Below are 25,628 nucleotides of genomic sequence, written 5' to 3'. Positions count from 1 at the left end.
AAATACTATGATGGGCCCCATCGTATGGAAGAGAAAACAGGTGCGCATCAGCCCAAGGGGGACACAGCTAGGAGGTGACGGGCCAGGATTTGAAGCCCCACTCAGTTAGTGTGAAAATTGAGTGTCACTGCGCTGGCTTATCATATTAGGGAGGCCAGCGATCGGCAGTCTCCTAAAAAACTAGAAGGTGGGGTGCCTGGGTGGCTCAGTTGTTTAAGCTCAGGTCATGATCTCAGCATCCTGGGATTGAGGGTGTTTTGGGGCTCCCTCTCTGCCTCTGCCCCTCCCCAGCTTGTGGGCGCTCTCTCTCTCAAATAAGTAAATAAAAGCTTTGAAAAAGAAAAACTGGAAGGGGATAGTGATGGTGTTTACCATGAAGAGGGGGAGAAAATCACCGCCCTGAGCCCGGCCCCCTAGGTCCCCTGCCCTTGCCCTGAGCCCACTCAGCTTCCACCTTGGGGGGAGAGGGTACAGGACGAGGAGGACATGCTTCCAGCAGGTGTGCTCTGCGTCCGGACTACGGCCTCAGCTACCATCACTAACTGCCTTCAGGTTCCTGGGCTCAAAGGCAGAGAAGGACCAGCCCAGACCAGACGCAGCATCCCCAGCCCTTAGCTTCATTGTGAGCAACTTCATGCTGAGGCCTCATGATGATCACCTTGATGAGGGCGCACTTCCCACCTCTGTCCCCTCGCTCATGCTCCCTACCTGCTCTGGGAGCTTTAGGGCCACTCCTGGTACTTCCAGGACTGTCACCCTGAAGTTGAGCATGAAGCAGCTTTTCTCCCTTCCATGCCCTAGAGGGCACCCGTTCACCCCTCCTCCGCCAGGAAGCGGCTGTGTGCTTTTTGCTAAGTGGCCAGAGCAAAAGGAAGGCATATCAGTGTGAGAGAAAGAAAGCACTTGGGCCAGGCAAAGCCCCTGTAAATCGCTCCAGCCACGCTCAGCCTAGGACTGTGGTCATGAAACATATCACTGACACTGGAATTCTGTTTTTTTAAAACACGAATTAAACATGCTATAAACATGCAGATCCCGGGTCCCCACTGCAGATCCACTGAATCCAAATTTCTGGGATGGGACCAAGGAATCTGCGCTTTGAGCCATCTGCTAGACTAGTGTGATCTGTGATCTGGGAAAGTGGCAAAGAGGACAAGCCTCTAGGAAGAAGCAGTGACCGGGGCGCCTGGGTGGCTCAGTCACTGGGCATCTGCCTTTGGCTCAGGTCATGATCTCAGGGTCCTGGGATCGAGCCCTGCGTCGGGCTCTCTGCTCCGCAGGAAGCCTGCTTCTCCCTCTCCCACTCCCCCTGCTTGTGTTCCCTCTCTCACTGGGTCTCTCTCTGTCACATAAATAAATAAAATCTTTAAAAAAAAAAAAAAAAGCAGCAGTGACCTTCAGGGACACGGCTGCGGCTGGCATCACGGAGTCCTGATAAATGAGTCTCCTCTTCCAGGAGTGCTCTCAAAGTCCATGTCATCGGTTCCCTTATTTGAACAGGTGTGTTACCCCCATTTTACAGATGGAAAAACTGAGGCTTAGAAACCAAAGTCCCTCAGCACACAAGTGGTGAAGCCAGGCTTTGAACCCACCCAACTTTTTCTAAAAAAATTTCCCATTCCGTACTCATAATTGTTATACCAACCCATATCTGCCATGCCATCCCAGGCCTGGAATGTGAAGTCTGGTAAACTTAACTTAAATTTCTGGAGAAGATCCCTACAGCAAGAAGTAACCCGTTATGGGGTGCCAGGCACTGTTCTAAATGTTTTGCATGTATTTATTCCTTTAATCTCCCAGACAATTCTGTGGGTGGGCACTCTTGCCATCACCATCGTACCCATTTTACAGATGAAGAAACTGAGACACACAGAAAAGATGGGGAACATGACCAAGATTTCACAGACAGGAAGTGGTGGAACCAAGATTGGAGCTCATGCCGTGTGGCTCTTAAATCTATGCTTTTAGCGAGTTCTCCGCTCGGCATCTCCAGGCTCCAGAAAAAGCTAAACTTGGTCAGTTTCCTAGGAATGGATATCAGAGGGCCAGAAGGGGGAGCGGGAAGGAAGTGGAGAGTAGCTGTGAGATTGGGTCCATATGTATTACTGGAAAAGAGAGCATGGAGGCCAGCAGGCAGTAATGTTAAGGGATTCTGGGATGGGTTTCATGCGGGAATCTGCAAATCCCCCAAAACTCTATTTAAAATGCTGTGTCTATTAAAGATGGGAAATAGAGGGAGATATGTGCTGTCTTCTTGGATAGAAAGACTGAATACAGTAGAAATGTCAGTGCTCCCCAAACTGATCTATAGATTCAGTATAATCACAGCTGAAATTCCAATGGGATTTTTCAAGGAACCCAGCAAGATGATTCTGAAATTTGTAAGGAATAGCATTGCCAAGACACTCCCCCCCCTTTTTTTAAGATTTTATGTATTTATTTGAGAGAAAGAAAGTGAGAGACAGCACAAGCGGGGGAGAGGGAGAAGCAGACTCCCCACTGAGCAGGGAGCCCGACGTGGGGCTCAATCCCAGGACCTTGGGATCATGACCTGAGCCCAAGGCAGAGGCTTAACCAACTAAGCCACCCAGATGGCCCACCAAGACACTCCTGAAGAAAAAGAGCTGGAGAATCTTGCCCTATCAGATAGAAAAACACATTTTAAAGTAATGCTGTTTGTTTCCCCAGCTTTGTTGAGGTATAATAGACAAAGTTGTATATATTTAAAGTGTATAATGTGTTCATTTGATACACATATACATCCCGATATGGCTACCATAATTAGGTTAATTAACATATCCATCGCCTCACAGAGTTACCTTTTTCTGCGTGAGTGGTGAGAACAAGTTAGATCTACTCCCTTAGCAAATTTCAAACATGTAATACAGTTGTTAACTATAGTCACCATTCTGTACTTTGGATCCCCAGAACTTATTCATCTAATAACTGAAAGTTGGTACCTAGAAAGCAACGTTAGTTAAAACATTGAAGGGAAAAACTGTCAAATTTTAAATTGTAATTTAGGAAAATATCAGGTAAGAAAGGATTTCTTAAACAAAGCATAAATACATAAGCCAAAAGAAAAGTTAAAGTAAGATTACATTAAATTACATGAAAATTAATAACCTTTATTTATCACAATCACCGTATAGAGAGAAAAGACATAATACGACCAAGTAAAGATGTTTGCAATATAACTGACAAATATTCGGGCCCAGAATATTAACACCTTCTGTGCATCAATAAGAAAAGACAAACAAGGGGCGCCTGGGTGGCTCAGTCGGTAAAGGGTCTGCCTTCGGCTCAGGTCATGATCCCAGGGTCCTGGGATCCAGCCCCACATCCATCTGGCTGCCTGCTCAGTGGGGGGAGTCTGCTTCTCCCTCTCCTTCTTCCCCTCCTCTCTGCTCCTTCTCTCTCCCCCCCCCAAATAAATACAAAATCTAAAAAAAAAAAAAAGAAAGGGAAGACAAGCCAATAGAAAATTATACAAACAAAAATTACACAAACAGCACGCTATCATTTTACAGGAGAAAAAGAAACACAACTGGCCAGTACGCATATGAAAAGATGCTCCACATCTTTAGAAGTCAGGAAAATGCATGTTAAAGTCACGTCCAAAAGAGTGGCAAAAATTAAAAGTTTAAATAACTCCAAGGGTTAGGGAAGATGTGAAGAAATTGGAAGTGAAGAAATAACTCTGCTGAGGAGAGTTTTAATTGGTACGACCATCTTAGAAAATAGTTTGACATTCCTGTATAAAGCTAAACAAACACATACCCTACAAACCAGCAATTTGCAAAGTATAGAAACTCTAAGAACTCTTGCCTACGTCCAAGGGAGTTGTCTGTACAAAATTTTAAAGGCAGCGTTGTTCAAATATAAAATAACTGGAAATAATCCAAATGCCATTCAACAGTTGGATGAATACATGAATTAGTTATTATTCATAAAATAGAATGAATATATGCAGCCATGAAAATGAGTGAACTCCACCGTCATGGGTGAGTCCCAAAAACATATTCAGCCAAAGAAGTCACAAAAATATCTGTAGTGTGATTCCTTTTATATAATTTCAAAGAAGGACAAAATCGTGTATTGTTAGGGAAATATTGGTAGGTGGTAAAGGAAGACAAAGAAATGATTAGTCGCTGAACACAGGCTGGTGGTTACCTTGGAGTCAGGGAGAGTGGTGATGGGGTATGTTGAGGGGTATGTTGAGGGAGGGGGTATGTTGAGGGAGGGGATGCAAGGGCTGGTAGGGCACAGGAAATTCTCTATTTCTTACCCCACAATGTGGGTTCTTATACGTTCATGTCATTAATATTATTTAAACTGGAAACTGGTCTTACCTGTTTTATATACTTTTTCTTAAGTATGATAAATTTCACACTAAATTAAAAATGCTGTGTGTATGTGCATATTTCTGGGAGAATCCACGTTTCATCAGATTATCTAAGGAGTGCCTGGTCTTCTAACAGAGGGCACCTGGGCATAAAGGTTTCTGGGGGGTCCCCCCTGCTCTGATATTCCCCAGAGGGGCAGAGTCCTCCTCCTATGGAGGAGGGACAGATAAGCCTCATATGGCTTATCCTGGTCAGCTGATCACAAGTCCCCTCTGCCCCTGAGACAGATGCAAACTAAGTGCGAGTGTCCTGTCACCATAACTCATGTGACCACTTTAAGGCCAAAGGACGTATTAAGGTACTCCCGCAGTGGAGGGCCCCCTTTCCTCCCAAGAGGCTGAATTCCTTTGCTTGTACCCTCCTTCCCTTTCTACCTCCCCAGCTCCTCTCCTGACCTGCCTTCTTCTTCCTGGGGTTCATCTCCATGTTGCCATTGGACTTGCCCAGGATCTCAAAGCCTGAAACCAGCAGAGCAAGAGTCAGGACCCTGGGTGCTGACTCCCAGCCCAGGGCTGTTTCTGCCACACGACCTGCCCCTCCCATTCTAGCCCAGCTCCTCTGTCCTTGCCTGATTCCCCTGCCCCGGGGGCCACAGGGCTTGGCTGGGCTTGCATTGGCAAGTCCACAAAAGGATGCATTATTTTATGCGGAATGAGACAGGAGTATGAGAGAGAGGGAAAGGATCTGAACTCGTCCGTCCCCCAAAGGTCTGGCGCTGGGTAGAGCTTAACCTTCAGAGGCAAGGAGATAGTGGGGGAGGCCCCTCGGAGGCTGTGCAGTAATCCAGGTGAGAGATGGTGGCAGGCCAGGCCCCGTGGAGGTGGGGAGAGGTGAGGTGGCTCCAACCCACAGAGTTTGCAGTAGCATTGAACGGGGAAGTATGAAAAAGAGGAGTCAAGGCCAACTCCAAGGTTTTTTGGCTTGAGAAGCTAGAAGGAAGAAGATGCCATCACCTGGAATGAGGGAGAACTAGGAGGAGCACGTTTGTGGGGAGGCTGGGAAGGGGAGCTTAAGAATTTGATTTTGGACACAGTAAGTTCCAGGTGCCTTTTATCACCCGCGGAGAGACGTGCAGTCTGTCGTTGGAGCCAGGCAGAGGATGTGGATGTGCAGGTCAAGGATGATTGGATGCTCTTTAATGCCGGTGCCTGATTGTGGTCCGTTGGGGTAAGAGCTTGGCAGAGAAGAATCTAAGGCCTGAGCCACCTCTGGGTAAGCTGGAAGCCTCGAGGACCAGGGGGCTTTTGCAGGGGGTGTTCAGCCTATGGGGGTCTTTTATTGAGGGGTTTTATGCTATCTGTAAATGCAATATGTAAATGCAAAAGTTGTATCAGTGACCGATGACCCCAGGGCAGGTCAGCTACAAGGACTTAGGTCTAATGCCCTGGTAAAGAAAGAAAGGGAGAGTGGTGGCGCCTGGGTGGCTCAGTCGTTAAGCGTCTGCCTTCGGCTCAGGTCATGATCCCAGGGTCCTGGGATCGAGCCCCGCATCGGGCTCCCCGCTCTGCGGGAGGCCTGCTTCTCCCTCTGCTGCTCCCCTTGCTTGTGTTCCCTCTCTCCCTGCCTCTCTCTCTGTCAAATAAATAAATAAAGTCTTAAAAAAAAAAAAAGAAAGGGAGAAAGAAAGAAAGAGAAAGGGAGAAAGAGAGAAAGAAAGGAAGAAAGAGAGAAAGAAAGAGGGAGGAAGGGAGAGAGGAAGGGAGGAAAGGAGGGAGGGAGAGAGGAAGGAGAGAGGGAGGGAGGGAGGGAGGAAAGGAGGGAGAGAGGGAGGGAGGGAGGGAGAGAGGGAGGGAGGAAGGGAGGAAAGGAGGGAGGGAGAGAGGAAAGAGAGAGGGAGGGAGGGAGGGAGGAAAGGAGGGAGAGAGGGAGGGAGAGAGGGAGGGAGGGAGGAAAGGAGGGAGGAAGGGAGGAAAGGAGGGAGGGAGAGAGGAAGGAGAGAGGGAGGGAGGGAGGGAGGAAAGGAGGGAGAGAGGGAGGGAGGGAGGGAGAGAGGGAGGGAGGAAGGAGAGAGGAAGGAGAGAGGGAGGGAGGGAGGAAAGGAGGGAGGAAGGGAGGGAGGGAGGAAGAGAGGGAGGGAGGGAGGGAGAGAGGGGGGAGGGAGGGAGGGAGAGAGGGAGGAGGGAGGGAGGGAGGGAGGGAGGAGGGAGGGAGGGAGGGAGGAGGGAGGGAGGGAGGGAGGGAGGAGGGAGGGAGGGAGGGAGGGAGGAGGGAGGGAGGGATGGAGGGAGGAGGGAGGGAGGAAATCTACAGGCAAACCTCTCCACAGGTTCTGCTAGTACCCTCAAGACACCCCCAGCACCCAGCCCTTGGACTCCAGATGTCCTCCAGCGCGTATCGTTTGTGTGTCAGGGTCTTGGCGTCGGCCTGGAGATGTCCAGAGCTGGACTGACAGCACCAGCCATCACCTTGTGCCCATGGCCTGTGTCACCAAGTGCCATGGTAAGTGGAAGTGACGCCTTCCCAGAGATCAAGTTAGCTCCGATAATGCTCCCGCCGTCTGCCCACCCACTTGCCCTCAGGCCACCTGGAAGGGCAGAATGCAAGGTATGGAGAGAAGCCACATGGCCCCATGGCTCTTGGAGTGCGGGGCAGGGAGTCCGGGCCAGAAAGGGAGAGAGACGCCTTCCCCTTCAGTCCAGCCCCAGCCTGGTGTTTCCACTGCTGTCCCCCAGAAGTCTCTGAAAGCACCAGGTGGAACTCTCGGGGCTTGCTGATTGGCCCTCTGTTGGCGTTCAGGAGTGGGGGGATGCCTCCCTCCATCCCTGTAGCAAACACTTCCGGTGCCCCGCCCACACTGCTCCTGCCGGTGCAGACCCCACCCCCAGCTTCCCACCACCAGTACCTGGGATGCAGCTAGAAGCCTCTTCCTGGCAACTGGAACATGCTCAGCCCACACAGCCAGGCAGGCTGAAAATGCTGGCAAGTTGGCACCCCGGGCACAGACTTAATGGATAAATACTCCAACTTCCTTGCCCAGGAGTGGGACAACAGAGGCAGGCTCTATGCAGTCTCCCAGAGGTCCCCAGCAGGGCTGAACACCAGCTGCCCACAGCTGTAACTGCTCCTTCACGTCCCTTCTGTTGGTTCCTTTCCCTTTCTTGCCTCCCGTCCCTAGTCCTATATAAGTGCTTCCAGGAATTGACTCCTAAATAAACGACTTGAATTCAAATCTTTGTTTCAGATTCCGCTTCTGGACGAATCCAACATAAACAACCCCAACCAAAGACACCAAACCCAGCCAATGATTGAGATCTCTTCTAGTTCTGTTTTGTACACATATCTAGAGCACGAGCTATGTGACAGGATATATTGGGCACCGTCCTTGTCCCTAGTAAGGAAATCACACAGATAACTGCACTAGACAAATAGACAAGGCAGTATAAAGAAGGAGGTGGTTGGGAGGTGGTGGTTATCAGGGAGCTTTACAGTGGAGGTGACATCTGAGGTTTTGAAGGATGAGTAGGAGTTCTCCGGGTAGACAAGAAGATGGGGACAGCATAGTTAAAAATCCAGAGGTGTAAAAAGGCACAAGATATCCAGGATACCACTAGTAATTGAGTATCTCCTATGTTGCTAGAGAATAAAGTATATTTTTGGATCAAATAAAGGGTTTGTAGGGAGAATGAGGAGAGAATTAGAATAGCAAGAGATGTGATTGAATAGACAGGCAGAATCTTGTCTGTACTGCTAAAGGTGTTTAGATAATATCTCAAAAAGATCAGAGGATTTTAAGAAATTGTGTGTTATCTTTTTCTGATTGCATAAGCATCTAATGCTCATTGTAGACAAGTTGGCAGATAAAGAGAAGTATAAAGAAGCAAATAAAATTACCTTAAATCCAGGGTTAATGAAATCACATTGGTGCGTTGTCTCTGGGGGGAGACAGAAGAGTGAGGTGATCAGACTCGACTTTTAGAAAGAGCTCTGGCAGCTGGTGAACATCATGCGGCTGGAAAGATACTGGACGTGAGGCGGTCAGCTGGGAGGCTGTTGCAGGGAGGGGATGGGGATGCTGCAGTGGGTGGGGGCAGGCTGGGGCTTCCTGGGGTGTGCAGAGGTGGGAGACTCGGGACCAGCTGGGTGGGGCACGGGGTAAAAGCAGAGGAGGGAAATATGATCCCTAGAGAGATTCTGAATATCTCCATCCACCAATTGGGGGAGGCAACAGGGACTGCGAGCCGGGAGACCTGGATCTCATTTCAACTTTGTCATTTCCAACCTGTGAGACCTCAGGCAGGTCCCTTGAATCCTCAGAGCCACAGTTCCCTGACCTGAAAAATGGAAAGATGATTTCATTCCTGTTTCCTCACAGGCTTGTCAAGATAGCCCAGGGGTCAAAGGAAATTGACAACCCTGATGGATGGGAACCTGTGACTCTAGGCTCTCCTGAAACTCTGGCTCAGTCCTGCCCCTGACCTTCCTCTGCCTCTCCTCATCAGCCCCCAGAAGGCCAGGGCAGACTCACCATCCACTGATTTTTCCCTTCCTCTCTGCATCCTTCACAGAAGATACTTGTCATGCTGGTCCCTCTAGCAAAAATGTTCTCAACACCCCCATGCACCACCATGAATGCATTCAGTTTCCATACTAATTGATGCCTTAATATGTTCCAGGTGTTAGGAACACAGAGGTATATAGGACAGTCAAGGTCCCTGCCCTCAGGGAGCTCATATGCTACCCAAGAGGAGCCATATAATAAACAAATATATTTGTATACTGATGTAATGAAGGGAATAAAATAGGGTGACGTGATAGAGAGTGGGGTGTATTTTAGATTTGAGTGGTCAGGAAGGGACCACTGAACTAAGATCTGAACAACTCAGGCAGAGGAACCAGCAAGTATCAAAGTCCTGGGGTGCGTTTGAGCTTGGACTGTTTAAAGAACAGAAAGGTCAGCACGCCTGGGTTTGCCAAAATTCCTCCCCATCCCCCTTAGGGGTTGTCACCTCTGTGACACCTTCTTGGGTTACCTCTCCGCCCCCACCCTTTACTTGCTGATTCGGCTCCAACCAATTCCCATACCCCTGTAGTTACAACCAATCCTGACTACATTAGGTTGTGATGGACTCTTTACACACTGGACTGTTAGCTCTTTGATGGCAGAAACTATCTCCCTGGCTCCAGGAGCCAGCACGGTTCAGGCACACAGCAGGTGATCATTTAATGACTGAAGAAATTAACCGGCAGACAAACAAGTGAAAGAATGCGTGAACACCAGGGCCAAATGGCTCACTCCTTTACTTGTTTAAATGCTGCCTTCTCAAATTCCCTGACCAAACTGCATCGCCCCTCCCCCTCACCACCCCTCAACCCCTTACCAGGCTCACTTTTCCCTTTGCACGTATCACCTTCCCACACACCGTACAATGTGTCTATTTATTATGCTTCTTTTCTCCCCCGCCCGACAGAATGTAAAGTCCACCCTGTCAGGGATTTTTGAGTTAAGTTGTGCAGGAATGTCTCCCAAGAGCCTAGAACAGTGGCTGTCACATTGCAGGCATATGTAGGAACAGATGAGGAAGAGGTAAATGAACGCATGGATAAATGAATAACGTTCTCAGCCTCATGGAACAGGAGTCACACCCGCAAATCTGTGTAACAGAGGAGGTCAGGGCTGGGGTGTGACCTTTCAACTCCGAGCCCGCCAACGCCCGCCAGCAGGTTTGCCGACCTAGGTAGGCACTGAGCAGAGCATTCCCGCTTTGTTGATGGAGAAGCTCCGCAGGGTAGTTTAAGTGGCCTGCGGCGGATGACAGCGCCGATCCTGACTCGGGTCATTTGCTCTCCCTGGTCTTTTCCCGGCCCCCTCTCAGACGCGACTCTGACCCCAGTTCTGGGCGTCTCGCTCTCTTCCCGTGGTGGGAAGTCAGAGCCCGGTGCCCCCGGGAGCTGCGTCTGGCGCGCCGGTGCGTGCTGGCAAGTGAGCGGGCGCCCGGGTCCCCGAGTCGCCCCCCGAGCCCGCGCCGCGCCCCCGCCCCTGCCCAGCCCCGGCCGCGCTGTCAGTCCCCATTAGCGCTAACAGGCTCCAGACGGAGCGGGCCCGGCGCGGGCTTAATGCAATCGGCGCGTTACCTGGGGCGCAGGCTACATTACCAGCCCGGCCCCCGCCCGGCGCGGCCAGAACCAGCCAGCCCGCGCCCCGCCGGCCGCCCCGCGCCTCCCGCGCTCCTCCGGCCGTGCCCCAGCGCCACGCGGCGGAGCCCAGCCCCGGCCCGCGCCCCACAGCCCGCCGCGGCCAGGCGGGGCACCCGGGATCGCGGCGCTGCCGGACACGTGAGTGCGCCCTGCGCGCCGCCTGGCCGAGGTGTGCCGGGGAGGCCCGGGCTGCGAGCGCAGAGCGAGAGTGGCAGCGAGTTTGAAGTGCCGAAGGGTGAGTGTCCGGGAGGCTCCTGGGGCTGCTGGAGGCGGCACCGATCCGAGCTGGGGGGCAGGGGGCGGCAAACGGCACTGGCAGGGTCCCCGCCCCTGGGAAACCTCAGCCTCCGCGTGTCCCAGCCCCGCCATCTGGGGGCGAGAGGGAGCGGGCGAATGAGGGAAGCGCTGCGGGGTCCCGGGCCGGACCCACGGGGCGGACGGGGGCGGTCTCCACCTCTCAGTTCCGTCTCAGTTCCGCCCGCCACTACCACTGTTTCCAATTATTTTTTCCAACAGACGCGCTCCCGTTTGGGGGAACCCCGCGTCCGCCCAGTGCGCGCCGGCCGCTGTGTCGCCGCGCTCCCGGGAGGTCCCGGGAGGTCTCGGGAGGCGCAAGCAGGGCGGGATGGCTTAGTGACCGCATCTTTTCCTTTCATCCGCGCAGAGCCCCGGCGTGCTCCCAGTCCCGCTGACGTTCCCCTCGCCAACCGCACCCATGCTTCTGGCGCGGATGAAGCCGCAGGTGCAGCCCGAGAACAGCGGGGCGGACCAGGGGCCCGAGCAGCCTGTGCAAGGGCGCAAAGCCGCCGAGCTGTTGGTGGTGAAAGAGCGCAACGGCGTCCAGTGTCTCCTGGCGTCCGGCGCCGGCGACGAGCAGCCCCGGGAGACCTGGGGCAAGAAGATCGACTTCCTGCTGTCGGTGATAGGCTTCGCGGTGGACCTGGCCAACGTGTGGCGCTTCCCCTACCTCTGCTACAAGAACGGTGGTGGTGAGCCCCCTGATGGGCTGGGGGTGTGGATGTGGGAGGCTACTTGTCCGCAGCAGCGGCCGGGGATAGGGGCTGGGATGGAGGAGCTGGGATGCGCGCAGGAGCGGAGGAAGCAGGCGAGCGAGTCTGGAGCGCAGGAAGCGTCTGGACAGGGCTCATGGAAATAGAAGTGGAGGCCCCGGTGGAAAAGGGAAGTGGAGGCTTGCCCCTGGACAGTGATCGGTGCATGGGTGGAAGAACAGAATCTGGGGCCCTAAGTTGGGTGAGAAACACTGATCTTTTGATGGTTCGCAGGAAGAGAGGTGGAGATCTGGAGAGCTCTGGAAGGGGCACCAGAAGTGCACAAGATGTGACAACCAGGCACACTGGGACCCTAACTCCAGCACTCTGAGCCTTGGGGCGGGGACCTCTGGGCCAAAAGGGGAGAGAGGACGTGGGCTCCCTGAAGGCACTTGGGGGGCCCCACACTCTTGGGGACAAACACTCTGGAAAAGAGACACACAGAGAGAAGCTAGTGTCAGAGGGAACTCCTCTCTCAGGATGGTGGTTGTGTTGCTGGAGGCGCTAGGATGCGTCATTAGGTACCAAGAACTGGCCTGATCCTGGAGGCAGGAGGCCCGGCTGATGGGGATGAAGCCTTTACCTCCGGGGGTCCTGGCCACAATGCAGGGTAGAGTGGGAGAGGGCCCTGGAGAAAACTCCAGTGGAAGCAGCCAGACTCTCTCCTCTATCCGGAGCCGGGTGACAGATGACCTACCTGCCTGGGATGCAAGTCTAGAGACCAACTTCGGCCCATTCAAAGGGCAGAGCCCTGGAAGAAGGGGCCTAGGGGCGGGGCACAAGGTCCTAAGACCCTAGCTCCTTCTTGAGAGCCTTTGTTCCTGGGTGCCCAAACCACCCCAGTCTTCTGCCCCTTGCTGGAGTGAGTTCAGGGGTGCCCTGCAGAGAGCCTGGGAAAATGGCAGGGAGGAAGACGTTGGCAAAGGGGGGCCCAATTCTGGAAACTTCTATCCACTGGGTCATCCTGCCTGGCAGTGGCTCTGGCTCACGACTCCAGGTGGTCAGAGGCAGGCGGGGTGAGGATTTGGAACCCGGTAAAGGGAAAGCTCGCGACTGGTCCCATAGGGTCTGGGACCCAGCTGTTTGCTTTAGCGCTTGCTCTGGACCCTCGCTCTGGTTGAGAAATGGGAAGCACTATCCAGAGGGGACACTCTCCCTTGGTTGGCTGCTGCAGCCTCTCAAGAGTCTCTGGTTGGCCTTAAGAATTCTGGCCCTTTGGGCCCAGGGAGGGAGGAAAGGCAGATTCCACGTATTTTTAGCAGGTGGGGAGATGACGAATGAAAGACAGACCGAGACCCTAAGATGCGCCATCCAGCATGTCCTCAAGGGGCTGTCCGAGACTGCGTGTCCCTAGACAGCAGGAGGCCCTCTCATGAATCAGCAATAGTTCTCGGGTTCCTCTCGGTGTGAGGCACAGTGCTAGGCTCTGCAGGGGCCCCCTACATATATTCATCACCACGTCTGCCTGCCAGGAGCTTTAGCCACCTAAAGCGTCACGCCATTACACGCCATTTCCACTGTTGTAAGTGTTGGTTGAAACTAAATGCACCCCAGATGGCCAACTGGCCACATTGGCTAGATGGATATTCTAGAGCTCCCACTGACACTTCGAGCTCCCAGGGCCATTGCCACCAACTGTGAGCACCTGGGTGATACACCAGGTGCTGGCGGGGGGCGGGGGGGCCTTACAAACACAGCCGATTTGTCACAGGTTCCGATTTTTAGGCAAACTGGGCGGGAAGCTCCCTCTCCTTGGTCCGAGAACCCTGCCTATCACCGACCTGAGTTGTTGGGTCATTTATCTCTGTGTGTATCGGTCACCCAAACAGACGGGGGCACATCGAGAGCATAGACGGTGGCTTTTTCCTGCCTCTATTTCAAGTGCTCAAAACAAGGTCCAGATCCTAGGAATGTGGTAGAAGGTACCCAACAGCCTTCTATTGAATGAGTAAATGAATGGAACGATCCAAGCCCTAACGCCTATCCAGAGACAGCGGGAGCCCCCGGCAGTAACTGACCAAGAGAGGGCGCTCGCTCTGCTGGGGTGGGGCCGGCAGGCTAGAGGTCAGGGGCCTTGGCCGTGGAGTCCCGGCTTCCAGGTTCTGCCAGCGGGACTTTGGGCGGCCCCTCCTGCCTCGATGTCTTCATCTGTCAAATGGAAAGAATGGTTTTCCCCTCAGAGGGTGAGCATGGGATAATGTGATACCAGGCTCGTGGAGAGCCAAACAGGGAGTCTGGCCCCTAGTAAAGGTAACTGTTACTCTTCCTTAACCACATTTTGATGACGTGGGAAATGGCTGGGAGAGGTGACAAGTGCTCTAAAGGCCTGAGGAGGGGCTGCTTGGGAAAGATGGGGAGGTGCACTGTCCTGGGAGCTTAGCCCCTCCGGATGGGAGGTGCATGGATAAGCCTTGAGACGGTAGGAGGCATTCTTGTTGTTCGAGAATGCACTTGGTATATCATCTCAAAGATGAGGAGTGCGGGCTTGGCGGGAGGGCAAGCCAGCAGAGATAAGGGCGGAGAGGCAAGTTGGGGCCCGGCCCTGGAGACCTTGAATATCAGGTTAAGGGGCAGGGGAGTTGTACCAGTGAATTTCCACTTGTGGTTGACCCAGGGTAGCTTCACCCTCCATCTCCGAATTCGAAGGCAGCTCCTTTTCTGAACTACCCCTCAGCCCTCTGGGGGAGCTCAGCTGGCCCCTTCGGACCTTCATCTCTGCTGAGCCCTCCTGGCTGCTCCTTGGAGATCAGTTCTTAACCCTAATTCTAGAGTCAGCCCCTGAGATGGGCCAGCATGTTGGCAGGTGGGTATCCTGTGATTGTGGAAGCAGCCCGAAGACCCAAGTTTGAATCCCAGCTCTGTTTCTCTGGGCATGGCCCAGCCCCTCTCCCAGCCCGAGCTCCCCACTACAGCTGGGCCCCCAAGAGTTATCCTTCTCCGATGACCTGGCTCAGCGGCCGCACCCAAGCCAGGACTCCGCCGGCCTGTGATTTACTAGCCCGGGTGATCTTCGGGTGCCAGTTTGAACATGGTAACCTCCAAGTCTGGCTGTGCACGCTGGCGCAGACCAGAGCATGTTGTGAAATGATAAAGGTGCCAATAGTTTAGGCCCCCGGCTAATACTTTCTGAATAAATTCCTGGGAATGATCAGCCTGTCTGAACATCTTCCCAGAGGCCAGCTGCTGGGCCGCACACGTGTGAGATGCTACCAACGGGGAAAGCCAGACTTGGAAATTCCAGAACCTTCTCAAACAGAGAGACAGTGCCAGGCCATGGGGGCTGTTTTCAGGGTGCTTGAATCTCCCCTGCACCTGTGGTCTTGGGCCTGGCCTGGGCTGGTCGCCGGGGAGGCGTGGGCAGATCGCCTGGGTCTCCACGTCTGCCTTCCTTGCCAGGAGAGGGGTCTTGGCAATGACTGCTTCTGTTTGAGACGAGTCCTGTGCTGTTACACACATGGTCTCCGGTTCAGACAGACCCGGGTTTGAATCTGAGCCTGACACTTCCTGGAAATGGAGCCCTGGACTCACCCTCTCTGGGCCTCAGTTTCCTTGTGCAAAGAAGGAGAAAGCGTCTACCTTCTGGCAGGGTGATGATGTCGATGACATAACACCCTCAAAAGAGTGTCTGGCACATAGAAGGGGCTCAGTAAACGGATCTGTTCTATTATTGTTAATTGTTTGATTATTTTTTTCAAGATTTTATTTATTTATTTGACAGGGAGAGACACAGTGAGAGAGGGAACACAAGCAGGGCGAGTGGGAGAGGGAGAAACCGGCTTCCCGCCGAGCAGTGAGCCCGATGTGGGGCTCGATCCCAGGACCCTGGGATCATGACCCGAGCCGAAGGCAGACACTTAACGACTGAGCCACCCAGGCGCCCCTTGTTTGATGATTTTTAATTACAGGCTAGACCCAGGAGTACAGTGGGGTCCTGAGTTTGGCGGGAGCAGAATTGATTCTGGGAGGAAATTAAGGAAAGGGAGTCAGGCTGGACAGCAGACACACCTCGGCCCGGGGAATCGAGAATCAAGAGCCGGGCTGTGCTCTGTGTTCTGAGAGTCTGACCTCCTCCCATTGCTCTTTGCTCACCTGGAAGATGGGGATTAACATTCCTGCACGGGGGCCCATGAGATGTGGTTCTGGTCCCGGATAGGGTTCTTCTCCTTCCCTAGTATGCTGAGGGTGTCAGGTGCCCATAGCCCATGACGGTGGGAAACTTCTCGGCCAAAATACCTGGGCTTCCGGAGGCTGGATGTGAAGTGGTGGCTGTTGCAGAGGTCAGAGGTTTGCAATCTCAAGTGCTCTCATATCCGGGCTGGCTGTAGGAGGCCGTCTACACCCTGAGCTTGCCAAACTGATTGTTCAGCTCAGGTGCATGGGGCCCTCCACTGACGAGTTTGCAGGAACAAGTTGGTGCTCATCGGGGACTAGAGCTGAGTCTTGAATCTGGGGTCATCAGCATGATGTGGCTCATTGCTCTGAGCTGGCCAAAAAGATCTAAAGAAGCTGTTTCCAGCAAGATGGGATTTCATGGGGATAAAGGTTACACCCTTTCCTTTGGTCCCAGACCCAACTGCCTAAGTAAGGATTAGGTCACCGTGCAAGTGGAGAAAGGCCGTGGGACTTTCATTAGCCGCATCCTCCACATGAGTCACTGCTGGGAGCCACTTACTGCACAAGATAGCATTTCCAACATGCCCACCATATGCCAGGAACACAGAGATGAGCAAAAGGCAACCCCCCCCCTTTAGGGAGTTCATAGTCTAGGGTAGATATCCTAAAATGTAACGTCATCTTGGATTCTGTTATTGGAAGTATCATATCCCGAATGAGGGAGATGAGGTTCTACTATTCTTTGTGGGTAGCATTTCCTTCCATAATGTAGTTCTGAGCATCCAGAACACCCTTGTTTTTGTTCATTTTAAAGAGACCAGGACCGAGATGGAAAACCTCAACCTTCAAGGAGCTCTAGGGAAAGTCTCAGCTTCATTAATAAAAATCAGTCCAGACCCCACAAAGTTGACAGCAGAGAAAGAATTGTTACATGAGGAGCACCCCAACATTAGTTCCCCTGAGTTTCACCCACAGGGACCTCCTGAAAGGAGCTGGGGGTGTTCATCTATCAGGAAGTGGGCATGTTTCCTCGCTGGGGGTGTTCCCTGGTCTCAGAGCCAAGGTCAACTCAGAGGTCAGCTGGAAGCACCTAAGCTGAATGTGTAGGTCACTCTGTGGGGAGCTCCCGCCTGAACAGCAGGCGTGTTCCCATGCTCCCGGCTGATCTCAGTGAAAGGCAGAAGTCCACAGCTGCAAGACTCCACTTGGGCGGAAGTTAGGGGGATCCTGAGGCCCGTGGGCAGGGGCCCACTGTGGTCCTTGAGGCCCCTAAACAGAAGATAAGTCTTGGGGGGGAGGAACCACGAGGCGTCACCCCATGGTTCCGATACCCTACCCTGGACGGAGTCTGTGTTGACAAACTTGAATGATCTGGGCTTGGTTTCGTGTAAGAACTGGAGCGTTTCGCTAAAGGAATGGCCGCATGAAGCCAGCTGTTTAGCTGGGGAAGGCTCAGAGCGGGGATGCTAAGGCGGACACCCAGTGCGCAAAGCATCGCTTTGGACAAGACCGATCCGTTTTGTTCTCCGTGGGTCTAAGGCCAGAAGGAAGGCGGAGGGACAGGGGAGGCTGCCGGGGGAGGGATTGAGGGAAGGGGTGCTGGCCAGATGGAGAGGCTGGCCACCAGATTCAGCAAAGCCTCAGCTGCCCGGGGGGGACTCGGAGACTGGGATGGCTCCCCCAGACTTGTCCTGAGTTGAGGTGAGGAGGCCGGGACTATGCCCTGATGTCAGTTGGTCAGTGGATACAGCTGTCTTGGGAAGGGGATGTGGCCTTGGGTGCGGTGGCTCTCTTGAACTGAGGCACTCGCCAAAGGCCTGACGATTGAGGGCTGAGCAGTGCCAGCCGCGGGGGAGCAGCTCCCTCATTCGTGAGGGGCTTCTGGGCAGCACTGTGCGAGCCCTTTGTGGTCATGGGGCTGGCGGTGGCCTGGGGAGACCCTTGACCCTCTTCCTGCCTGTGGTCCGCACACTCTTCTTTGGCCGCAAGGGAGTAGCCAGCCTCCCTTGGGACGGGGACATGAGGCCCCAAGGGACTGCCTCAAAGCCCCTCCGTGTTGGCGAGCCTCCAGCAGGCGTTCAAGGCTGTGCTCTGTGAAGGCCACCCTCAACTCCACGAGCGATGGCCGACTTGCAATTTCCAGTTGCGTGCACTGTCCTGCGTGATGGCAGGACATGATTCTCGTGCACAGAGCACCGCCTGAGTGCCTCCTAAGTGCTTCTCCTCCATCATTGCCAGTTATTGCAGCAAACTGGTGACGCAGAGCCTGTCCTCCGTGCTTCCCCACATGGACCAGCGCTCCAACTCTGCAGGCCCCAGCTGGGTGTCGACTTGGAGTTAGCAGACCCCACGGGTTCAGGGGTCTCCCCACTTCAGATGCCGGTCAAGGTCTCCGGCTGACACCTGTGCTTCTGACCACCCGGCTGTAAATCAGGGGTTTCCAGGATCCCCTCGTCAGGTGCAGTCATTGGCTATGGCAGCTCCTAGAACTCAGGGAGGCACTGACTTACATCTTCCAGCTTGTTATAAAGGGTATGAGAAAGGATCCCGAGGAGCAGCCAGATGAGGAGGTACGTGGGGCGAGGTCTGGAAGAGTCCCGAGCGCAGGAGTTTCTGCCCTCGCGGAGTTGGGGTGGGTCACCCTCCTGGCACGTGGATGTGTTGTCCAGCTCAGAAGTTTTCCGAGTTCCGTAGTTCAGAGATCTTTATGGAAGCTTCGACATGTGGGCATCATTGGTTTTAGCTTCATCTCCAGCCCCTCTTTCTGTCCCGGAGGTTGCAGGCTGGGGCTGAAAGTTCCAAGCTTCTAATCAGGGTTTGGCCTTCCTGGGGACCAGGCCCCCACCCAGGAGCCCACCAAGAATTATCTCATTAGAACAAAAGATCCTCCTATCACCCAGAAAATTCCAAGGGATTTAGAAGCTCTGTATAAGACATTCCTATCACTCCCACTTAGAAAATTTCGAGGGTTTTTAAGAGCTCTTTGTCAGGAACGCAGAGCAGAGACCAAATATCTATATATCACATTATGTCACAGGGGGTCTGCCCTGGGCCCTGTGCTTTAGAGAGCTCTGTTCAGCCCTCCTCTGCTTCTCACCGAGGCCCGGGCCTAGAGAGCCTGCCTGCCCAGAACACTGCCTCCCCCCTGCACCACTCCAGGTACCCAGACCCTGGATTTCCCTGCGCAAACACTCCAACCCCCTTCTGGGGTCTTCGTGGGCCTCCCACCTCATTCCTTCTATCATGTGGCCTGTGTTGCAGGTGCGCAGGGCCCGGGTCCCAGGGGAGGCCGGGGGCCCATTGTCTGCAGGGGTGTGCACAGAGCTTAGACACGTGGATGCAAGAGTCCACACGTGTGTGCAGAAGGCCTTGCATGTCATTGGACAGCACTGAGATGGGGAAGAAGCAGGGTGCAGGCAAATGGGCCCCCCCCCATGCTATCACACTGCCGTGCAGAGCTATGAGAAGGGAGGATTCCAAAATTGAACCTTATAATAGAACCGTCATGGAGGTCTAGTTGTCGAGGTAAGAAGACAGAGCATGTTTGATTTAAAAGGTATGGCCTGATGTGTCGTGTTGAAAAACGTGGCCACGTGGGGTGTAGATCTCCACGTGTACTCTTGCCCCCGAACCCACCCGTGCACCTGTGGGGAGCAGCACTGTCTCCTACAGAAATCTCACCCTCTCTTGCACCCTTATGTCTACTATGCCTTTGGGGTGTTCGGGGAGGGGGCACAAATCTGGCTAAGTATCGGCGTGGACCGAGGTTTTCATGGAGATCTGGTGAAAGCCACGGGCAGTGACCATCCATAGCTGAGCTATGGGCACCAAGGAAATAGTTTTGTGGGTTTTTACTTCTTGGTATATCAGGGTGTGGCCAGAAGGCACAGTTTGAGGAATCCAGCCCCCAGCAGTCTGGGAAGTGGGTTCAGCTAGGTCTCAGGGGACCCTCCTCTCCTTCCTGCAGCCCCTCCCTGATCACACTCTCTCCACCTCACCCCAAATCCCCAGCAGGCCTGCGCCCTACCACCTCTAGATGAGCCCCCTATAGGCATTCGCTCTCCTTTCCCGAGCTCCTCCTCATTTGCCCTCCTCATCTGCCCGGGTGCATCCCACTCGGAACTTAGTGACCACTGGGCTCCCCTTCCTGAGGACTGCCATGGCATATGCACAGAAGATTCCAGAGCCCCTCTCTGACCAGTAGGGTTCCCCTATAGTGGTGGGGTGTCAGGCAGTGTGCACTGGGCTAGAGGTGCTGGGACAGATGCTTTTCTTACTAAATTCATCCAAGGCCATTTGTCAGAGTCCCTTTTACAGCTGACGGTTCTTTTCCTCGTGTGTTTGTGGGTGTCAGTGTGCAGGATCGTGAGTGTGCACAGGCGTGCATCTGTGTACATGCATATGGGCTGAAGGCCTGCACACTGCACAACCAGAGCATTCCAGAATCAAGACAGGGTAGTGGGCTGTGGCCCCTGAGGCTCTCCGCTCTCAGGACCCATGCGAGGCTGCTTGCAGCTGTTGCAAGGGACAGTCCTACACATGAAGATGCAGCAGGCCCGTGAGAATGTGGTGGTTGTAGGCCTTGCAGGACAGTAACTTCTAGAAAGTTTGCAATCCAGCCTCAGTTTCTCCAGGAGCTGCTGCAGGCCTGTTTCTAAGAGAGGCCTCCTCAGCTGACCTCAGTCACCCCTGAAATCCCTTTCCGGCTCTTCAGCTCTGCCCCAGCTTCCTCCAGATCTTTCTGCAAAGGGGTTTGGGCCAACTAGCTGGTCAACGTCTTCTTTGAGAATAGGGCACTGGCCACAGGGCAGCTTTCTGGTTTTTAGCCACACTCAGCTGTTTCATCTTTCTGGAGGCTTGTGGGCTGTTGCCTCCTGAAGCGGTGGCCGGCCCACATCAAATGCATTCAGAGAAGAGCCTCGGGCTTGTGCAGACCCATCCTCTTCCCTCCTTCTCTCCCTTGCTGGGACTCCCAGCCAGGCACAAGAGGAGATGAATCTCAGCCTGGGCAATCCACCTACCTGTTGGCAGGTGCCACCCAGAGGTGTAAGAGTTGAGAAAACTGGCCCAGGTGAGACACCTGGTTAGCTGGTTGACGTTGCACTTTCCCTTTTGTTGTAAAAAAGAATGTCCTGTCATCAGCAGCAAACCGCAGGGCCGAGATCTAAGCCGTGATTCCCGGCTTTTTCCTTCCCCACTGTCCCTTGGGCCACCGACTTCAGTCTTCAGACCTGTTCAACAGTTGGATAGCTCTATGCCCTCTCCTCTCTGGCTGCCGTCTCCCAAGGGCAGTAGTAGGTGGCCACAGACGGAGTGGGGCTCGAAGAGATCCAGGTTTGAAGCCCAGCTGCATACTTCCTAGTCTGGACAAGCTACTTGACCGAATTAGTGGTAACTCTCTCTCAGGGACGGTTTTACATGAATAATTAGTGTGTGGCTTAGCATGTAACAGGTACTCACCAATGTCACCACCACCAGCTACCTCCAAAAGCATTGCTGCCCCAACTGGGATTGCTGTCCCACCATGGACAGACGTGGGTTCACGTGCCAGATCAGCCCTCTCTGTGTGGGAGAGGGGCAGGGGCGGAGTTTGAAAGCAGGAAATGAGGAGGGATCGAGAGACGTGGGCGCCTGGGCATTGCACAGAAGTCAGGCATGGACCAGGGGATGGAATATCGGGCCAGGGTATGACCAACAGACTAGACGGCTAAGCTGGCTCCAGATCCCCAGGGTCAGAACACCCTCCCCTCTAAGACCCTGTTTAGACTCATGGCCTCCACTGAGGCTGGAATGTTCTGGAATCTGCAAAATATGTTGGGAATGGCTCTGGAGCTCTGGAGGCAGGCAGACCTAGGCCTGACCCCACACCCATCAATGACTGGCTGGGTGACCTTGGTCAGGTCACTTGATTTCCCCAAGCCTCAGTTCCCTCCTCTGAAAAATGGGTCTATCAGATTTTTCTAGGTAAGTCAGATGGGATCCCAGATGTCCAGTGCTTAGTGTCTCCTCGATACATAGGAGGTACTCACTTTCTGGTAGTTTCTTTCCTGTGCCCACATGCTGATCCATCTTTTGCTACAGAAGGGAGAGGTTTCTGAGCACGGAGGCCAACACTTCATGTTTTGTCCTTAAGAGCCCCGGGCTTCCTGAGGAGAAGCCCTGGGAAGAAAGTGGAGATTGACAGTCCGTCCTGGGCGTGTTTGACCCGGGGTGCCATGTGACTTCGCCATGATCCCCTGTAAAATCGAGAACCATCTCTGCATCTTAGAGTTGATGTGAAAATGGAATGAGACCTTGCCCGGAAAGTGCCTGGAACGCAGCCCAGGACGTTCCAGTCCTCATGCTACCGTCATGAAATATTTCCCAGTTTCTGCACTTTGCTGGTGTGGGTGGGCCAGAGAGCGTTTGGTTTCCAAGGTTACGGCATCTTAGCCAAAGGCCAGAGGCGGGGACGAGGTGCACCTCCAGCTGCGTCAGGAAAAGGAGTTGGCATTTGGCTTCGGTCCCGCTTGTAGCCGGGGCTGACATGGCACGTATCCCAGTGAGTCACCTCGTGACCTCAGAGCCCCCGTAAGCTCACCCCGGGGCTGCCGGGCACACGGAGAATCATCTCTGAAACTCGCCCATGTCTCATCCCACCGGCAACTCTCTCAGGGATGAGTCGCTGCCCCTTCCTTGCCAGGGGCCCCCTCTAGTTTCTGCGATGCTCTGGGTGGGCTCCTTCCCTGCTCAGAGACTTGCTCCGGGGTTTACTTACCTTCAGCCCCTGTAGCAGGGCGAGCGAGCCTGACGCGTTGGAAGACCTGAATGCGAGTCCCGCTTCTGTCGCTTACAGGACTGATTCGACTCTCCTTCTCTGCCATCAGTTTCCTCCCGGGGGTGGGGGGACATAGCGACCCTGTCTGATTATGTCTCTTAGTGAAACTAAGAATCCAGTGACCTGAAAATGAGACATATGGAAGCAAATTTAGAAACTCAGTCATAGGTAACTTTGGGCACTGTCTCTCTCCCTCTCCGATCTCAATTTTCTGACCTCTACAAGGGGGCCTTGGGGCGATCGGCATCCCCCAGAGCGACGGTTCACGCAAGGAAAGGTTCTGCAGTTAGAGGAATCTGGTGAAGGCCGTACCTCTAAGCGTCCTCGAAGGCCAGAAGAATCCTGCAAGAAACAAGCCCGTTCAGCTTTGATGAAACCAGATTTTACTGCTCTGACCACAGAAGCTCATTAGCATGACTGATGGTTATTCTTGGTACCCCCACAATTATCAGTGTGGCAATTACTTGTATTCGTGGCTCTGTGTCACTCTATTTATCTCCCACAAAACACCTTCGGGAAGTGGCCCGGGAGCTGGGGAATGAGGACCTTGAAGCTCTGGCAGGCACTCTGAGGGGCAGGCGTGAGGCTGGGCAGGGGTCCGGGGGGTCACGCGCTGCCTCTGTGTCCTCCAGGTGCCTTTCTGATCCCATACACCCTGTTCCTTATCATCGCCGGGATGCCTCTGTTCTACATGGAGCTGGCCCTGGGCCAGTACAACCGAGAAGGGGCAGCCACAGTGTGGAAGATCTGCCCATTCTTCAAAGGTAAAGCATGGGTCGGGGGGAGTCCAAGGTTATCTAAAAGATTTCCTCGGTGCCCCTTGGAGAAACTGCTCCAGAGGTGGGATCTGAGGTAGACCAGCTCTCGGGCGGGGGTGGGGTTGGGGTTCACGGACATTGGCGCGGTCAAGAGCATTCACCGCTCAGGGTTACGTGGAGAGCATTTGGTGTGTCAGGAACAGCTTAGCCTAGAAAGTCTAGAAACCGGGGGACCAGTCCAGCTTCTACCGCTGAGTGACCAGAGGGTGTCTGTTTCCCATGTGGGAAATATTTACGGGAGTGTCAGAAGTACCCAGCGCACCCCACTCTTCTCCGCTCACGCTCCCACGGCAGAGACATGGTAAACTGCTCATGGGCCTTTCTGGGCTCAGCTAGAAACCTGTCTCACGGTCCTTAATCCAGCAACCACCACTGATTGATCACAGTTGGGAGACGTGGTGAAGCCTGCTTGCATTTGGGACTTGGAGCACATCTGGAGAAAGTAGCCATAGCAACTGGCATTTCTTGGCCCCTGTACATTGATGAGAAGGGCATGGAGTCAGAATTAGTGCCTCCCAAGCGCTGGTTAGTGACCCGGGCCCAGATGGCCCTGAGGGCGGGTATGATTCCTGTGCGCCTTTACTCAGGTGGCACGTGTCTCCTGACCACCTTCTCTGTACTCAGTCCTGTAGTGGACACAGGCTGGTACAAGAGGCTTATAAGACATGTGTATTAGTTAGAATTTTTTAGTTTAATTCCCAGAAATCCCACTCAAAGTGGCTCTCATGTAGAAGAGAATTAATTGGCTTATGATACAGTAAAGTCCAAGGGTTTCTGGCTAGCTTCAGGTGCATCTTGATCCAGGTGCTTGAATAAGATTACCTGGAATCTCTTTTGACCTCTCTCCATCGGAAGTCAGCGTCAGCATCCATCTCAGGCATATTCTTCTCAGGTGCGAGCAAAACTGGCCATCAGCAACAACAAGATGACCTCCTACCAAGTTTAACAGTGACACAAGAAATCAAAGACACCTTCTATCATCCTTAAAGGTCTCAGAGAGGACTCTCATTGGCTTCATTTGAGTCATAGGCCCCTCTATCAACCAATCCTTGTGGCTCTGGGCAAGCAGAAGTCTGAGTGGCCAGGCCTGAGGCATGTGCCTATAGCTAGGTCAAGGACGTGAGGGATTAGCCTTACCCAAACCTCACATGCTAAGAATGCTTGAGGCTACTCCCTTAGAGCAATGCTGCACAGGCAGGAAAAAATGTCTACTCTAGGCAAAGGCCTAGAACTAGCTAGCCCAAGAGGAGCTCCCTGTATCTTCAGGCAGATGGGATTGGCACACGCACAAAGCAGATGGTTGGAAGTAGGGCCCAGTGCTAATCAGGGAGTTTGTTTGGGGTTCCCCAGAAGCAGGTCCTGAGACAAGGATTTGTGTAGGGAGTTATTTTGGGAGGTGATTCTAGGAAGGACTTGTAGGACCCAGAGAAGGGGAGTCAGCCAGTAAAAGGTGTGTCATCAAGCCCATTCCACCGTGGGCCAGGGGCTCATCCCCCCGGGGAGAGAGCATTAGTGGGCCTCACTGTTATTCCGCCCCAGGGGTGAGGGACCCGGGATACTCAGACTCCAGTGCCTTCATCCACTCCGGTACTTACATCCGGCGGCTGCTTGGGGGCAGTGAGGGCCTGGCACTTCTGGCCTGCCTGCTGAGGGGGCCGAGGGGCTCCAGGGGCCAGAGAGAGCACTCCGGCAAAGGGCTGGTGGGTTTCCACGGCCTACGGGTTGGGCTGCAGAGAAGGAGGGGCGGAGGGGTCGGGTCATGCCATGGTCGGAGCTGGCTCCCCAGGAGACGTGAGAGGCTCTGGGATGGGGCCTGGGGAAGCCCCCGCCTGAGCCCGCTCTGCCCCCCCGCGCAGGAGTGGGCTACGCCGTGATCCTCATCGCCATCTACGTTGGCTTCTACTACAACGTCATCATTGCCTGGTCGCTCTACTACCTCTTCTCCTCCTTCACCCTCAAACTGCCCTGGACTGACTGCGGCCATTCCTGGAACAGCCCCAACTGCACCGACCCCAAGCTCCTCAATAGCTCCGTGCTGGGCAACCACACCAAGTACTCCAAGTACAAGTTCACGCCCGCAGCAGAGTTCTATGAGTAAGTCATCGGCCGCGTGTCCTATTCACGTGGGCACACCAACCGCTGTGCGGGGCAGTTCCTGGGCCAAAGGCTAAGGAAAAACCCCAGCCCTGGTTTGTAAGGTGTGCTGAGCAGCCGGCACCTGCTCGGAGCTGAGGATCCGGCCGTGGACGGGGCAGTGGCGGGCCCCGTGTTCACGGGAGAGTGGGGCTGG

The 25,628-nt window shown here is 53.9% G+C and overlaps 1 protein-coding gene and 1 long non-coding RNA gene across 2 annotated transcripts in view; both read left to right on the top strand.

Annotated features, from left to right (window-relative positions):
- The first annotated feature begins 5,471 nt into the window (after window positions 1-5,471).
- LOC144380229 (uncharacterized) lies at window positions 5,472-7,721 on the top strand. Its single transcript, XR_013444176.1, has 3 exons — window positions 5,472-5,618; window positions 6,673-6,845; window positions 7,588-7,721. It is a non-coding gene; the product is annotated as an uncharacterized LOC144380229 (long non-coding RNA).
- A 3,535-nt stretch (window positions 7,722-11,256) lies between these two features.
- SLC6A2 (solute carrier family 6 member 2) overlaps window positions 11,257-25,628 on the top strand; it is a 44,225-nt gene continuing 29,853 nt past the window's right edge. The window contains exons 1-3 of the mRNA XM_036088792.2: window positions 11,257-11,530; window positions 23,153-23,284; window positions 25,195-25,432. Coding sequence (XP_035944685.1) covers window positions 11,257-11,530; window positions 23,153-23,284; window positions 25,195-25,432 — 644 coding nt within the window. The remainder of the gene's footprint in view (window positions 11,531-23,152; window positions 23,285-25,194; window positions 25,433-25,628) is intronic.

This window comes from Halichoerus grypus, chromosome 15, assembly GCF_964656455.1.
Source record: "Halichoerus grypus chromosome 15, mHalGry1.hap1.1, whole genome shotgun sequence".
NCBI lineage: Eukaryota > Metazoa > Chordata > Mammalia > Carnivora > Phocidae > Halichoerus > Halichoerus grypus.
Note: the sequence above shows the minus strand (reverse complement) of the source record. Positions and strands in the feature narration are given on the sequence as shown.